General features: G+C 30.8%; 3 protein-coding genes across 4 annotated transcripts; 1 reads left to right on the plus strand and 2 right to left on the minus strand.

The window, feature by feature from the left end:
* The first annotated feature begins 49 nt into the window (after nucleotides 1–49).
* LOC126678638 (uncharacterized) lies at nucleotides 50–2672 on the plus strand. 2 transcript variants are annotated; one of them, XM_050373533.2, is made up of 3 exons: nucleotides 50–368; nucleotides 539–723; nucleotides 949–2671. In XM_050373533.2, the coding sequence occupies exons 2-3, from the start codon at nucleotides 541–543 to the stop codon at nucleotides 2596–2598; spliced, it is 1833 nt and encodes a 610-aa protein (XP_050229490.2). In that variant the 5' UTR covers nucleotides 50–368; nucleotides 539–540; the 3' UTR covers nucleotides 2599–2671. The 2 variants fall into 2 exon arrangements, with proteins under 2 accessions (XP_050229490.2, XP_055961353.1); XM_056105378.1 differs by lacking the exon at nucleotides 50–368 and having other exon boundaries at nucleotides 377–723; nucleotides 949–2672.
* LOC126678639 (uncharacterized) lies at nucleotides 2617–7444 on the minus strand. Its single transcript, XM_050373534.2, has 12 exons — nucleotides 7315–7444; nucleotides 6231–7049; nucleotides 5775–6152; nucleotides 5565–5690; nucleotides 5388–5483; nucleotides 5284–5317; nucleotides 4952–5078; nucleotides 4748–4865; nucleotides 4145–4665; nucleotides 3855–4055; nucleotides 3738–3746; nucleotides 2617–2926 (listed from the first exon to the last, which is right to left on the minus strand). Exons 1-12 carry the CDS (start codon nucleotides 7432–7434, stop codon nucleotides 2617–2619), a joined length of 2859 nt encoding a protein of 952 aa, XP_050229491.2. The 5' UTR covers nucleotides 7435–7444.
* A 36-nt stretch (nucleotides 7445–7480) lies between these two features.
* On the minus strand, nucleotides 7481–8700 carry LOC130015430 (uncharacterized). The gene is made up of 3 exons (XM_056105547.1): nucleotides 7917–8700; nucleotides 7710–7817; nucleotides 7481–7585 (listed from the first exon to the last, which is right to left on the minus strand). Exons 1-3 carry the CDS (start codon nucleotides 8652–8654, stop codon nucleotides 7481–7483), a joined length of 951 nt encoding a protein of 316 aa, XP_055961522.1. The 5' UTR covers nucleotides 8655–8700.
* Between the last annotated feature and the right edge of the window lie 3021 nt (nucleotides 8701–11721).

Here is an 11721-nt window from a genome sequence, read left to right on the forward strand (position 1 = left end):
TGCATCTTTTATAACTTTTATACGGACCATAGTTTTCAATATGAAAACTACCGTCAGCGCTGAAAATTATAACTTTTATACGGATGTCATATATAAGCTGACCAAGTCAAACCCTCATAAATCAAATAATTTTCTCTCTCATCACAATTAGATTTTCTCTCCTCGCTCTCAGCTCATCTCTCTCAGCTCATCTCTCTCAGCTCCTCTCCCTCAACTTTTATCTCTCTCAATTCGTGTTCTTCTACACTGAAATATCAAATTAATCTTCAGATCGACGTTTTTCTCTCTCAGATAAGATCTTACAGCCAACTGTTATTCATCTTCATCAACAGTTTGAAAAATCGAGAAAATATAGATCTCCATAAGCAGTAAGACTCAAATTTATACTTTCTTCTTGTAGATTTTGATATTAATGTATTTGTAATGTTGATTAAATATATAAACATACGTAATAATTGAAATTCTAAAACAAAATCTTAAACTACATTATAAACTGAAACAATGTTGATTTTTTATTTGAATGTTGACTTTCAATCAGGAATGGATACAATTGCAACTTTTATTCAGTATAATGGCTATTGGAATGATAAACTCCAGTATACAGATTTTTCTGTTAAGGGACTTCTTATTCCAAAAGATTCTAGTATGAATAATCTTGAACAATTATTGGCAAACCAGCTACAAGTGAATTTAGAAGAAGAAAATCTGAAAATCAAGTATCAGGTAAAGTAAATTTATTAATTCTTTCAATACAAACTTATTAAAATTTGTGTTGATAAAATCATGTAAGAATATAATTGCTATTATTATGTTTACATATTGTTAATATTATGTTAATGATGTATTAATGTTATATAATTTTTCAAATATGTAGTGTTTTATTGTTGACTTCATGTTGACAACATGTTGATCTATATTTAAACTTTGTTTATTTTAAAATTTATACAGGTTAAACCAGATTATCCACCGCTAATAATACAAGATAATGATGCTTTAGTATTCTACTTCCAGATGAAAAGCAAACAATCAGATCCAACACAGTTTCCACTTTGCATTGAAATTGAAAAAAAAATGAGAGATATATCATTATATGTTTCATCATCGAGATCAACACAACAAAACATCAACAGAAATGCAGAAGTTTGTCAACAGCAAGACAACTCAACAAATATTGATAATTCAGAGTCGGTTTCAAACATGTTTCAATATGCAACAAATGTCGGAAATTTGTTAAATGAAGATCAAGAAGTCGAAAGCCCGTACGTAGAGAATATGGTCATTGATGAAGTAAAGGCGATAGAAATAGAAGAAGGGCAGAAATACAAAGACAAGCGCACGTTGAAGACTATATTAAGCATTTATGCAATCAACAATCATTTCCAATTCAGATCTTACAAGTCGTGCAAGATTGAATATATAGCAATCTGCAATGAACCAGAGTGTGAATGGAAACTGAGATCTTCGAGAAATAAAAGATCAAATGTCTTTATCGTGCGAAAATTCAACAAGGTGCACAGCTGCAAAGTGGGAGAGAGAATGGCTGATAAAAGACAAGCCACGTCAGATTTAATTGGAAATTTTGTAAAAGATAAGTATGCAAACTTCAAAACTGTTTATACGCCGGCCGATATTATTAGAGACATGAAGAAAGAGTATGGAGTCGAACTGACGTACCAAAAAGCATGGCGGTCAAAAGAAAAGGGATTAGAGCTTACAAGGGGTAATCCAGCTGAATCATACCGATTACTGCCTTCTTATCTACATGCGCTCAAATCAACAAATCCAGGTTCTGTAGCTGAATTGGAAACAAAAGAAGAGAGATTCCTTTATGTTTTCATATCGTTGAATGCATCAATTCAGGGTTGGGGGTTTTGCAAACCAGTAATTGTTGTTGACGGTACGTTCCTAAAGGCAGCTTACGGAGGAACGCTTCTAACGGCAGCAACTCAAGATGCTGCAAATAAAATTTTTCCTCTAGCATTTTGTGTCGTAGATTCAGAAAATGATGCTTCGTGGGAATGGTTTTTCAACAAAGTTAGAGAAACATTTGGTGTGAGAGAGGGAATGTGCATCATTTCAGATCGACACGACAGTATTAAAAAAGCAATTGAAAAAGTATACCCGGAAGCACATCATGGAATCTGTACTTACCATCTTTTTAACAATGTCAAAGCAAGATATAGACGAGCAAAAGGTGAAATCAGAGAGCACTTTTTTGGGGCAGCAAAAGCATATACGCTTGAGCAGTTTGGGAAACACATGGAAGAACTTGACAAATTTGACCCAAAGATAAGGGAGTACCTAAATGACGTTGGTTTCGAAAAATGGACAACACTTTATTCCACCAACAACAGGTATTCAACAATGACTTCAAACATTGCTGAGTCATTAAATGCAACAAACATAGCTGCAAGAGAACTTCCTATAACGACCATGCTTGAGTTTCTACGTTCCCTTGTGCAAAAATGGACTCATGCAAACAGAATTTGTGCAAGATCATTAAAGACAGATATGTCAAAAGTAGCTGAAGATATATTGAATGAAAACTACATTCGATCTCTGCATCTAACGGTATTTCTAAAAATTAAAATTTGTTAATAAGTTGTTGATTTGATGTTAATATGTTGTTGACTTGTTGTTAATATATTGTTGATCTATCAAATCATGTGTTGATTTTTTAACTGAATTCTTTGTTATCAGGTCAGCCCAGCGAATGACAATATATATACTGTGACTAAAACAAAAACACCCTTCTCGGTTAATTTGGAAACAGGAACATGTTGCTGCAGAAGGTTTCAAACAGATAGAATTCCTTGCGCACATGCAGTTGCTGTTATAAGGAAATACAACAAGGATCCTTTGCTCTATTGTTCCAAATACTACATGAAGGAAACGTACGTCAACACGTACAACCACACAGTATATCCTATGACAAATAAATCAACATGGAATACGCCGTAAGAAATAAAAGATATAATCGTGCTGCCTCCTGAATCAAGAACCAAATCCGGCAGACCAAAAAAGAAGCGCATATTGGGAGGACATGAAAAAAAGTCAAAAAATAAATGCGGAGCTTGCAAGAAGACGGGACACAATAAAAAAACATGCAGAAGATGATTATGATTCAGGAAAGATTTATTTGTATTAAATAAAAATACTTTGAATTCATTTCATATATTTCATAAAACAATATGACTTTTGCTGAAATTTTACATTTAATGTTGACCTTCTGTTACTATTATGTTAATTTCATGTTGATAATTAGTATTTTCAAATGGAAAAATTTGTCAAATCATAAAATTACCATTTTATGGATGGTTCATATATTGTTCATAAAAAACCATATCATAAACTACCACATTTATGGATGGTTCACATATTGTTCATAAACTAAAATATCATAAACTAACATATTTATGTTGACCTTGTGTTACTATTATGTTAATCTCATGTTGATAATTAGTAAGATTAATAAATAATAGTAGTAAAGTATTGTACTTAAATATTCAAATAGAATGAAAAAACACACTGCTCTTTTTTAAAAGCTATGTTAAAATGCTGTTGATTATGTGTTAATTTAGTGTTAATAAACTAACATTAACATTTTGATAAAAATGTTAATAGCGGGATAAAATAATACAATTTAATTCAATTTGTTAATGAGCAAAAATAGTAAAAAAAGATACATCAATCAACTAAATATATAATAAAAACTTAAAATATAATCAAGTAATAACATCAACATTCTGAAAACAACAAAAAAAAAACAGCGTATGATTCAAATTCAGAATAACATAACAAAAATAACAAAATACTAAAAATAAAAACAGAACCAACAACCTATATTTTTCTACGCATTCAAATCTTTTCGAGGTCCTGCTTCTTCTTCACCATCACTTACAAGATTCACACTTTGCTTCCACCTCCCATACTTAATCAAGCTTTGAACAAGCCTATTACGGTACGTTTCCATTTCCATTAATGAAAATGTAGAAGGAATTCTCTTAGAACTTATGAAATGCTCCGCAAATAAACAGACAAACGCACCACAATCGCTGCATAATAAAATGAAACAAGTTAAAAATACGGAAAAAAAATCAACATAAAAACAAATAATGTAGAAACAAAAAACAAAAGAACTGACCTGTCACTTTGAACTGGCATATAGGGAACATTTTCATATGAAAATGACTCGTATCTGCTGTCCAAACTTGAAGTAAGAGCAAATGAACTAGAACTAGTCCTCGTTGAATAAAAGTCCATGTTCTTCAGAAATTTGGGAAGATAATGGATGTAAGCTTGCATATAATTGTGAACAATGGCATCCATCGTCGGACTCTTCATCGAATTGTAAACATAAACCTTACAATCTTCAAAGTTAACACGCGCGAGAATCCAATGATTTGGATCTGTAACAATGATAGGAATGAGAAGATCATCGATTTCAGTCCATGGCTTTGAGTATCCACACCCTTGACCCACGTAATATTCAAGAATCGTATTACTGGCGTTAATTTCAATAGACTTCGAACCGGCAGCAAGAAAAGATCGATATTCTGCCTCCAAAATCTGACCAAAACTAGAGTCTGCAGTTGTAAAATTTGGCTTCCGGATATTCAACAATACACTCTTCTTTCTCAAATAGTGGAAGACAGTATCAACATGCTGTCACAGAAAAAACAATCAACAAAGTTTTAAATTAGAATAAAAAAATTAATGCATAAAAACAAAACAAAATTAAACTTACAGATGTAGAGAGTTCACAGCCCACAAAATTTAATGTATGCAGCCATTTCTTCTTCGCTTGTAGTTCGCCAGCAAACTTAAAAGGAGGATCAATTACACCATATCTACCGGTAAAAATTCTAATAAACAAAAAAATAATCAACAGTAAATTAATTGACATGTAAAAAAAACAAATTAATTAAAAAAGGTAATACAATTAAATTACCGAAGCTTCTTATTAAATCCTTGTTCAACCCAATTAAAGATTTCACAATCTTTATAAGCATCTAGCAAGCTATACTCATTATCCATAAAAGGGCACGGATAATCTTCAAATGAAGCTACATTCACAACTGTAAAAAAATCAACACATTATCAAAAACTATATGTGCAGAAATATCTCAATTGACTATAAGACAAATCAATAACACGTAGGATATATGTTGACATGTTGTTAACATTGTGTTAATATTCAGTTGATATAAAAGCATAAAATTTAAAACAAATATTAACAACATGTTAACTACTTGTTGATAAAGAAATATGAGAAAACATTACCAGGTTGAGAAGCTGCTTGACTTGATAACAATGCCTATATAAAAAACAAAATATAAATATCCAAACTGAAAAATACAACTACAATTACACTACAAGAAACTCACATCAGCCTCACGAGTACTATATATAGAAACAAGTTGCTCGTCAAGTCTAGCCAATTCAGAATCAGTAAAAACGACATCTGAATCCTCCATTGATATCTTCATATAAAACAAAAAACAAATAAGAAACAAGTAACAGTATTATTATAAACTGGTAATAAAATATCAAAATATACATACCTGATTATCAACAAACGCAGATTTATCAGACACTTCTTGCTTTTCTTTATCACCATTATCTTTACCATCAACTCTATGCGGTAAGACTTCATTATCGTCCTTTCGACGCTCTTTATCACTCTCATGCTAAAGTTGAGACATAAAATAAACACCATATTCACAATATTAAAAATAAATTAAAACAATATATAAAATGAATTAAAAATATACCGCAACATCAGCTGATTTCTCAAAAAATTGGTTCATCTTTATCACAAAACTGTTAAGAGCAGCACCAACTTCTGAAATGTCCTTTTTCAAATCAACATGATAATCTTCCATTTGCTTCTTAACATGATTCTGCTCAGATTTCATACTCATAATTTGCTTCTCAAGGTTACAGACCTTCTCAAAAACAGTGTTAAGATTATGTTGATTTCCTGTTGATTGACTAGGATTTACAGCATTTGTGTCAATTAAATCATCAGCTACAGCATTAACACTTTGTCTTCTATCAGAAGCAGCTTGCTTCTTCTGTATTCCAAAAAAGCCATCCAACATTAAGCTATTCCTTTCATCAATGGTAGGTATAATCCTTGTATACTCCAGCTGCATTTAAAAAACAGTTAAAACACATTTAAAAAAAATGGAAACAACAAAGATAACATTATAATTAATATAAATTACCTTGGACCCTAAACTGAAAAACTCAGTGTCCAACACACTCAAATTCACAGATTTGCCAACACTCCAGTTCAAGCATCTTGGAATATAGCTGCCAAGCTTCGTAGAAATAACACCATCTGAAGTCGGGAAGCACTCATAAAACAGATATTGCAGGACAATAGGAAAGCCAACCACTCTGTAATAACCATATTCTTGCTTTTGGCAAATATGTTTGCTCTTAAACGACCTAAGAGTGACAGCAAAAACTTCTTTACCCCACGGGTATGAGTTATAGTCCCCGGAATCAATAATGTCTAAATGGTGCCGCTCCACCAAAGTAACATCAACAGCAGACAGAAAATATATTTCTAACACATATAAAAAAGCAATTTTAACAGCATCTTCGTCCGACTCCCATCGCTTAGACAAAAAGCACTCTGTAACGGACTGTCTGTTCAACTTGGATACGCCAACAAAATACTTCTCGACCAAAGAATTAGTCTTATCAACATCAACAATCTTCTGAATTTCCCCAACACAATTCAGACCAGTTAGCACAGCAAATTCCTCTATGCTGAATCTAATTCTTAAATTGTTAACACCAATCCAAAGTTCGTCTCGTTGCGGATGATTAAGCTGTCTTGACAGGAGAGAGTGTATCACTTGACCATGCAAACTAAAAGCAGGCAAATCCAAAACAAAACCAAAAGAAGTCTCCTTAAACAGTTTAAGTTGCTCCTCAGACAAATTCCTTTTCAAATTATCCACAACTTTCTGCTTCATACAGTGATCAACCCTTGTAGAAGAATATTGAGTATGATTCCATCGGGGAGACCACATCTATTAAGAAACATAGCAAATACAATAAGATAGTATATAAACAAAAACAATGTGCAACAACTAAACATAATGTCAATATACATAAATTTTTTTAAAAAATGGCAAGTTAAAAACTCAGACACAATATTTACATTTGAAAAAACAATATATCAACATAACATTAACAGCAACTCAACATCATATTAACAAACCGAAATATTCAAAAATAAAAATATACAAAATAGTTAAAAAAATGAAAAAAAATAAAGAATTAACAAAAGATAACCTGACTGGGATCACCAATAACTACTTCAGATTTAGGTGACTGAAGAGAAGCTTTTTTCTTAACAGCAGAAGAAGGAGACTTATTCTTCACAGGCTGTAACAAATACAAGAATGTAAACATAATATCAACATAAAATAAACATTATATTTAAAAATAATTTAACATTTCAAATTACCTTATAGCACTCATCAGCTTGTTCTTCTTTAGTATCAACAATTTCAGAAGAAGTTTTTTTATTCAAAACACCAGAACTTGATCTTCTATTCACAGCCTAGGAAATCAACATAAAAGTAACATTTACTAAACAGAATGTAAACATTAAATACCAAAATAAAAAAGATGTTTAACACAACTGTAAAGCAAGAAAAATTAAAAAAATAATATTAATAACTTACCTTCACTAACTTATTAACAGAAACATCTTCAGATTCAGACTTTTGAAGAGGAATTCGTTTTTTCAAAATAGAAGTTGGAATAGTGATTTTTTTCTGAACAACAGGTTGCTGAAAAGGAAAATAAAGATTTCAAAAAACAATTAAGACATATATGTACAACAATAATAAAAACAACATAAAAAAATAAAAACAAAAACAGTTTAATACCTTATCAACATTGTCTACATTGTCAGCAGCACTATCCAAATCAGTAGATTCAAAAGAAACTTTTCTTTTAACACCGGTCTTTTTCTTCAAAGTTTTCTCAGGAGAGTTAGGTTTAACAGCATGGCTTGGACTGTTAGTAGTTTCAGAAGAAACTTGATTCACTGCTTTTTTCACGGTATACGATGCCTTTAATTTCGCAAGTTCGACAGCAATCGAATCAGTACCAACACTCGGACTACTCTTAACACGCTTAGAAGAACGGACAGGCTGCTTCGCTAACTTTGGAACAGCAGTTGCAACTTCAGTTTCAACAGTTTCTGACTTTAAAAGGTTTGAATCAACCACAGCATCTCTCTTTCTTCGACGCTCAAAAGCACGAACGACTTTAGGTTTATTTCCTTTAGGCACTAAATCCTCCTTTTCAGATACATCCTTAACATTTTCCACTGAACTACGCTGCTCTATTGCATCAGCTACATTCATTTCTCCAACACCAGATGTAGCTTTTTCCAACACTTCACCTTGACTCTTTAAAACGGAATCAACTAATTCAGAATCAATTGTAACAGACGGTTCATTCTGAATAGATTCAGAATCTTCATTCCTCAGAACACCAGCAATAAAAGTTTCTTGCGACATTATTTCATCCACACTTTTATCCACAGATTGCGAATCAGAATCCATGGCAACAGACGGAAGTCCTCTCGACGGTCTATGACCAACTGACTTTCTCCGCATTATAAATACATGAAGTTAACAAACTAAATAACAAACAACAACAATTCAAAAAAATAAACATAACAAAACAATACTTAAAATTAAAAATGAAATGACTATACTTATAATTAAAACACTAACAAATTAACAAAATAAATAGCCAGATTAAAAATCAACATGCAGTAAACATAAACTAATTTTAAATTTAACAAAATAACAAATTAACAAATACATATTCAAATTAAAAATTGATTGGGAAATTAAAACCTAAATCAATTAAAACCTAACAATCATAACATATAAACATAAGCAAAAAAAATTAAAAAAAAAGCAAATAAATCAAAGTAAAAGCAACATAAAATCACAAAATAACAGTTAAAACCTAACAATCAATAACATAAGAAAATCAAACTAAACTAAACCTAAATCAGTTAAAACTTACATTAATTAAAATTTAATAATGATAAAATGTAAACATAAAGCGAAAAAAGTAAACAAAACTAAAATAGAACAAATTAAAAGCAACATGCAACAACAAAATAACAATTAAAACCTCAAAATCATTAACATAAACAAAATCAAGCAAATAAATAAGAAAGAAATAAGATCAAAGACAATAAAATCAAAATGCAATTACCGGTTATTACAGTAGCAAAATTAATTGAAAAAAATGAAACTCACAAGTATTTAACAACGGAGGAGCAACAGTTGAGCGAGAAAGAAGCAATAAAGATGGAAATGAAGTAATGGAGATCGTGCGCAACTGTGAAATCGTGTGGAGAAGAAGAAAAGAAACCGCTATTTTCAGAGGAAAAAGAAAAAGAAACCGCCAATTCAGAGCTAAGAGAAGGAATTCCGTAAAAAAGATAAGAATTTAAAATTCTAGGTCAACAAAGTAATAAAACCCGGTATGAAAAGTAAAGAAATTGCTTGGCCCGTATAAAAGATATTGGGCTGGAAAAACCCGTAAAACATATAAAAAGCCCTATAAGCCTCGTGTATGTATGGGCTGTTAACACTCTACACAATCCACTCAAAATTTCATTTTATTATTTCTTTTATGTAAAAATATCTGGGAAAAAAAATTAAAGAACAAAGGATCAATGCGCATCTTAAACTTATAACACTATGTCACCAAACTCAATTTATACTTTTTTGAGAAACTAACCCAAAACTCTTCATTTTTTGGTCAAATAACTCTATAATTATTTTTAATATGTGTAAAATACAAATCGGAGGAGAGGGATGCAAAAAAATAATTAGATACTTCCCTAATTGTTGTGATATAATTATTGTAAATCCAATTTTTGAAATAAAAATATAAATTATGGAGATTATTTGACCTAAAAATGAAGAATTTTGGGGTTAGTTACTCAAAAAAATATAAATTGGGTTACATGACCCCATGTCACAAGTTCAAGGGGCGCGTTGACCCATTATTCAAAAATTAAAATTCACATTTATACATCATATATCTCAAATTAAACTTTTTGCGTTTGTGTGATTTATGTGTCACTGTCTGATACATTCTGACTTATCACTATTTTGGTTGTCAACTTAGCAATTTTTACCGATTTTTTCATTTAGTATATCGATTTGAAAAAAATTAGTAGTTGGTGTATAAAAATGATGATTTTTAAACGCGTGATTAAAATGACAAAGCGTGTAAAGCTGGTAAATTATGACATTGCCCTATATTTTTTACACAATCAAGTCTCTTTGTACTAAAATTTCTCGTTTTCGCACCTGATTGTAGCATATGTCACATGTACGACCATAATAGAAAGACATGCAAAAATATTTTCCAAAAATGTTTGATTTGCTTTAAAACAATTGTCTTCAAAATTACTTGAAGTTTTAATAGAGATGTTAACTCTATTAACAAGGAGGATATATTACACTGTTAACAAAATAATTTAATTCTCTCTGTTTCAATGGTTGAATTATAAAAATCTCTCATGAATTGCGTATTGACTCATTTTCATAGTTTTCAACTTTAAATCTCTCATGAATTGCGTATTGTTTATTCGTCTTCCAAACAATCCTAAAAATCAAGGAGTGGCTTCTGTTACACGGACAGCGACGGCAAACCGCTACATCAAACCGCAGCAAACCGGGCCACCAACGATCACACCAACAAACTAGCAGTAAGGTATTGCTTTAATCCTTTATTAATCATGTTAGATATGCATATTCTGTAGATTAAGAATTTAAAAAATGTTTCAAGAAAGATTAAATAGACTTCATGATCAGAAGTTTTTTTTCCTTACCATGCATAGAAGCAGTTAATCCATCTGATTCGGGTGTATGATTTTGGAAGTGATAATATGACGATTATAATAACAAAGATTCCTCCAGTAATTTATAAATGCCTAGTCAATCAAAAATCATTTTCTTGAAGTAACTGTTCAATCAAAACCGTTTTTTTTTTCAATTAACTGTTCAAATAAAGCCAACTTCTTCCCCTAATCATTTCACTTTTATTAACCTATTTATATTATCTTTATCTAAAATTAATTGTTAGTTCTTTTGGCATATATGTGAAGATCATAGGGTTGACAAAAATATTAAGAATAATTTTTAGAATTGCATATTTAAAAATCTCAATTGATCAAGATTTCGAAATTTTAAGTTTGAAAACTTTCAAAATTTTAGTTAGATTATATGAGATGGTTATTTCCTTAAATTAAGTAATATTTTGTAGTCCGTTAATGAAAAATAACTATGAAATTTGACAACTGCTTGGCGGAATTGATTAAAGCACAACCAATAATTTTTTTTTCAAAATATGAATTGGTTTGATTAACATGTAAACAAGGCGATTTTAATTTCTTCAACCAATCGTGAAAATGGGGCCTTTGTATTTTGTTTAACAAAGAAAAAATGTCTGCAAAATCGTAAAGAACAAATTCTATAGGTAAAAATGATAGTTTTTCAGAGTAATAGAATGACCAAACAATTGAGATTGGGTAAGGATCATCTGCAATTCAAGAATGTCGCTCTTTAAGGTGTGTATTCAATCTCTTTGTTTATAATAGTTAAATACCTTAATTACTGTTTCAATTTGTCTTTTTAAGAAAAATTTCAT

Source organism: Mercurialis annua, linkage group LG4 (assembly GCF_937616625.2).
Source record: "Mercurialis annua linkage group LG4, ddMerAnnu1.2, whole genome shotgun sequence".
NCBI lineage: Eukaryota > Viridiplantae > Streptophyta > Magnoliopsida > Malpighiales > Euphorbiaceae > Mercurialis > Mercurialis annua.